Source organism: Gekko japonicus, unplaced genomic scaffold (assembly GCF_001447785.1).
Source record: "Gekko japonicus isolate JY-2015 unplaced genomic scaffold, Gekko_japonicus_V1.1 scaffold713, whole genome shotgun sequence".
Lineage (NCBI taxonomy): Eukaryota > Metazoa > Chordata > Lepidosauria > Squamata > Gekkonidae > Gekko > Gekko japonicus.
In genome coordinates, this window is record NW_015172026.1 from 775660 (window position 1) to 781143 (window position 5484).

The window sequence follows — 5484 nt, forward strand, 5'->3', positions numbered from 1 at the left end:
ACCCTCCAAACCAGTCAATCCCTCATGGGGAACCATTGTTGCCAATCTCCAGGTGAGGGCTGGAGACCACTCAGAATTACAACTGCTCTGTAGAAGGGAGGGCAGAAGTCAGCTGAAGTCAAAGGGGCAGATAATGGTAGGTTGATGGTTATCTGGGAAGGAGATGGGGTTGCCAACTCCAGGCTGGCAAATTCCTGGGGATTTGAGGGGTGGAGCCTGGAAAGGGTGGGGTTTGCGGAGGGGTGGGACCTCAGACAGGTAGAATGCCATAGACTCCACCCTCCAGACCAGCCATTTCGTCCTGGGTAACAATTGTTGCCAATCTCCAGGTGAGGGCTAGAGATCGCTCAAAATTACAACTGCTCTTCAGGTAGCAGAGATCAGTTCCTCTGGAGAAAATAGTGGACTCTGTCATTATACCCTGCTGAGGTCGCCACAGCAAATTGACACTGTTTGCCCAAAGCCAGAGCACTCTCCCAGAGCCTCTTTCTAGATCTCGTTGTATTTATTTCCACAACGGGCCTTATTCTTAGTAAAAAATAGAAACTCTTGTGGTCAAGTTTAAAGCAACCAACTGGTCCGCAAGAAGTGGAAATACTTTATTCCCTAATATCTTTTCCAAGTTTGTTAAAATAGGGTACCATCTTTCTAAATAAAAGGAAGGACCCAATAATGGGTCGCTGCATGCTATGGAGTCTGAGATTTTGTCCAGGATCAAATGATCCCATATCCTAAAATACCAGTGTTTTATTGATGGTTTCTCTACAGACTTCCAACAAGCAGCAATAGTAGTTTTAGCAGCAGATAAAAGAATCGATATTAATTCTATCTTGATTTGAGGCATTTTAATAGTTTGCCAGTAGTTCAGTAAAATAACTTCGGGTAATAATGGTATTTTGTAACCTGTTAAGTATTCTATTTGTATTGAAATATCCTGCCAGAATTGAGAAATCACCTTACACTCCCACCAACAGTGGAAATAAATACCCAATGATCCACACTTTTTCCAACAAAGGGGTGGGATAGTCTTGTTCATGCAATTTAACTTTCTTGGAGTCATGTACCATCTTGTTAACAGTTTAATGTTTTGTTCCTGTATATTGAGTGATCTAGTTTTAAAGACATAGGAAGACCATATCGTTTCCCAATCCGATTTTGACCATTGAAGTCTACAGTCAGATTGCCAAGGTATTGTATAAGAAGGTACATTAAGCATATCATAGTCTAATAACAGTTTATATACTATTGAGATCATACCTCGCTTGACCTCCCCTTCGTTTAATAGAAGTTTCTCAAACGGTTCTAACGGGCGTTTTAGTTCCTTAGTTAGTGTGCCAGAAGAAAAAAGGTGATGCATTTGAACATATTCGTACCATGGAATGTTCATTTTAACGGCTACCCATCTTGATCTATTTCCTTTTAAAGGGATAGGACTCCCCCGCCTGCCAGTTGGCAAGCTTAGCCAGGCAGCTGTGAAAGCTACAGTTTACCTTCCAGGAAAGAAAAACATGTTGCAAATTCAGTATTTGATGTAATTTTTCTAAATTAAACAACAATCTATCAGTATCTCCCATGAAACATCTAAATATTTCCAAAATGCATGCGAAGTGAAGATCTGAATGCATTTGGGAAATATCTGGAAGATTTTCGGGGTATGAACTTTCAAGAGTGAGAGCTCCCTTTGCCAGATACAAGCAGGAAGGGAGATCTCTAAGTCTTTATATTTTTATGGTTTACTTATTGGAATGAAAAGACCCAGCGATCCGCCTTCGTGCTCATGTCCAATGAAGGGACTCTTTGTCTCTCGAAAGTCCATATCTGAAACTCTTGTTGCTCTCTAAAGTGCTGCTGAACTCGAATCTAACGGTTCTAATAACAGCAAGACACAATACTCACGGGAAACAGCACCATCACAATGCGACTAGTCTAAATGTGATTGGATTTTTCTCCAAAGCAACTAGAGATAATCACGGTAATGTAAAAGATGGCGCACGTCCTCCCTGCTCTCTTCTTGTCACGACACCAGTTTGACATTTGCTCCAGTTCCCATCTTTTTTTGGGCTAAACATTGCCACATTAAATCTAGAAACCCACCACATTCTTCTCCGACTCTTGCTTCACTCAGTCCTGCTGGGATTCTCTCCGCCGTCTCATTCTGACCCTGCTGGGCCGGGCTCTTGCAGCAGCGCAAAGGCGGCTGGGATCCCTGCCAATCTGCAGGTCCTTCCAGCTGTCCGTAGTCATTAAAAATAACTGCCTCCTGACTTCTCCCTAAAGCTCTGTCTGACAACTGCCCGTTCAGGACAAGTGTCTGAAGATGTCTGATTACTACGTGAGTAGGCAGCTACTGGAGAGAAAGGAGCTTTCGCTACCCTCCTTGCCCTGTTTTGCTTGCTTATCTCTCTGTTGTGGTTTCAGCCTTTTCTGCAATGTAAGTTGTGCTGGGACAATGCGTGGCTGCTAACAGCGAGGTTCCCAGACAAATCCCATGCAGCATTTCTCGTCTCTCTGTCTCTCTCTGTGTGTGTCAGTCCAGTGGTGGTAAAGACCAGGGGTCATTTCGTAGAAAAAGAGCTAGGGGGACTCATTAGCATAACTCATTAGCATATGCCACACCCCCTGACATCAGGGGCCCAGCAGTGGACCTGCAAGGCCACCGGGAGTGCGAGGAAGCCCCACCAAGGCCCTCCCTGGCCCCAGGCAGGCAGGGGTGGGGAGAGGCGGGGAGGAAGCGACTTATCCTCCCTCTTCGTCATGTGCCCCGCCCCCCTGCACCTCACCCGGGGGCACTGCGTTCCCCCGCGTTCCCCCCCCAGTCCAGTGGTGGTAAAGACAATGACTTGTGAATGTCAAACTAAATATAGCTGGGGCCGCTCTCTGGCTGATTAATTTCCACTGTATTTCAGAGACAGGGAATATGCCTCAGTCTACTCTGTGATTCTATGACTTAGCTTCCAGTACAGAAACTCAGAAATCCGACTTTAATTGTAAAAAGCAAGGCCAAGTTTCTAGGCCTTATGGGGCACAGGAAAAAAAAAAAATTAGAAAGTTGAAGGCATTTGTGGCTCTTAACGCATGGTTTTGCACAGAGGAGCTTCGGTCCCAGAAATAAAACGGCCAAGGGTTTTAGGAGCTTTTTATTTTAAACTGATTCAAAATACTTTTACCTCATTTTTTCTTCTTCTTTAAAAAAATGGTGCAAGGGCAGCTTCCTATCCACAGTTGCCAACTGGCCTGGAGAAAAATATCCAGTCCCTTTAATAGAGGTTTAACAGGATGTTGTTTACTAGGTGATATTCTTTACCTCCATGCTGTGAAAAGCTTCAGCTGTTGGTTCCCACACATTAAGCTTCTATTAAAGGGACAGGACATAGGTGGTGAAGATGTGCATCCTCCGCTCACCAAACACGCAGGGCTCGGGTTGGAATGTATGCAGTGTTCCCTCTAGGCAGGGTTAGTGTGAGCTAGCTCACAGCTCTTTAGCCACCGGCTCACACATTTTTGTCCTCGCTCAGAAAGGAGGGCTCCAGAGCAGACTAATTCATGCAGTAGCCAAATAGATCACTCACAACTTTAATGCCAGTAGCTCACAAAGTAGAATTTTTGCTCACAAGACTCCACGGCTTAGAGGGAACATTGGTTCTCACCACACTTTGTGCTACTAAAGAATCTCTCAATGTTATGTGTGTGTAAAGGGCCGTCAAGTCACAGCCAACGTATGGTGAGTCCAGCAAGGGGCTTCCCAGGTGTCAGCAAGCTGCCATGGTGTTCTGTGTTGCTGGTACTTCGGTACAGTTGTTCCTCCCCATCCCCCTCCTTCCCTGCCTGTGAGCTGTTATTGTATTCTGCTGTAATGCATAAGCCAAACAACTGGAGGTCGTCTTGTGGGAGTTCGCTTCATTGCTGGCTTGTTGCTTTTAGAGCCTGAGAACTGCACCTGTATATGTCTGGAGATAACTGAGTTCCCAGGGAAAGGGCGCGCAACCGTTTCCCCTCGCCCGCCAGCGGGAATGTGACCCATTGGTTCTGTATCTGTTTCAAATCCCTTTATTATGCTTGCCCTTATGGTTTGTAGTCAGTTCTAACAAAGAACGTGTTTGAGTGTCTTTCCAAGGGAAAGGAGTTTGTAAGCCACTCTGAGACTCCCAAGTGAAGGGCGGGGTATAAATCCAATCTCTTCTTCTCTCTTCTTCTGCATAGCAGGCTCAGGGTGGGTCCCATTAGATACAGTAAACAATATACAATATACAAAGAATTAAAAACAATTTAAAAACCTTAATAAAATACAGTTAACGTTCCTACGATAAAGTTTCCGGTCAGAGCTTCGACAGATGCAGTCTATTTTGCATTTGGGTTCCTGGATGGTAATACAGACCTGACCCACTGAGGGGGAGGCCCGATAAGGAGGAGGGACACCCACTGCCTCAACTAAAAGCCCGGTGGAAGAGCTCTGTCTTGCAGGCCCTGCGGAACTGTGAAAGGTCTCTCAGGGCCCTGATCTCATAAGGCAGTTCATTCCACCAGGTAGGGGACATGGCTCGGCGAGGCAAGGCGGACGTCCCTGGGGCCAGAAGAAGTTGGTTGGCAGATCGTAAAGCCCTTCTGGGCTCGTAGAAGGAGAGGCGGTCTCTCACAAATATGCAGGCCCTGCTTAGCTGCTGACAAAATCGGCCTTCACCATGCCGCCGTCCCTCCCCCTCCGTAATGCTGCTGCGACCTAAATACATTGACAATCTCTTCTTTCTTTTCTTCTGGTCCCCCCCCCCCCCCCAAAGCGGGGGCAAAAAACACAAGAAAACGGACCCCCCCCTTTTTTTTTTTTTTTTTTTTTGGGCCCCCCCCCCCCCCGAAATGCGAGGCATAAATCCATAGAAGCTGGATTCAGTTTTCTTGGTCTCAGATGGGCTGCCCAAGAGAGCTGACCTACTTCTCGCCTCTGGTTTCCATTCAGGTTCTCCCCCTTCTTCTCAACGCGCTTCTTTCCCATCTCTGCCCAGATCAAAGGAACGCTCTTGAGTCTTTGAGGGTGCTGAGAATTCATCTGGGGATGATGCTTGAGTGATGAGCACTGAGATCGATGCCCCCCCCAGGTGTTTTCCTCTGGAACCTCCACAGTTCCAGAGTTATGGGGCTAATGTGAATATCTTGTCCATACCTCCATTTCGGTAATAGGGGAAGGTCTGGAACAGGGGTCCTCAAACTTTTTAAACAGGGGGCCAGTTCACTGTCCCTCAGACCGTTGGAGGGCCGGACTATAGTTTAAAAAAAGCCTATGAACAAATTCCTATGCACACTGCACATATCTTATTTTGAAGTAAAAAAAAACAAAACGGGAACAAATACAATATTTAAAATGAAGAACAAGTAAAGTTAAATCAACAAATTTACCAGTATTTCAATGGGAACTATGGGCCTGCTTTTGGCTAATGAGATGGTCAATGTCCGGTTCCATATTTGTCACTGCTAGTCGTAACAAGTGATGCA

The 5484-nt window shown here is 45.9% G+C and overlaps 1 protein-coding gene across 1 annotated transcript in view; it reads left to right on the top strand.

Moving 5' to 3' along the window:
- The first annotated feature begins 2248 nt into the window (after nucleotides 1-2248).
- LOC107118257 (HRAS-like suppressor 3) overlaps nucleotides 2249-5484 on the top strand; it is a 20987-nt gene continuing 17751 nt past the window's right edge. The window contains exon 1 of the mRNA XM_015420565.1: nucleotides 2249-2332. Coding sequence (XP_015276051.1) covers nucleotides 2318-2332 — 15 coding nt within the window. The 5' untranslated portion in view covers nucleotides 2249-2317. The remainder of the gene's footprint in view (nucleotides 2333-5484) is intronic.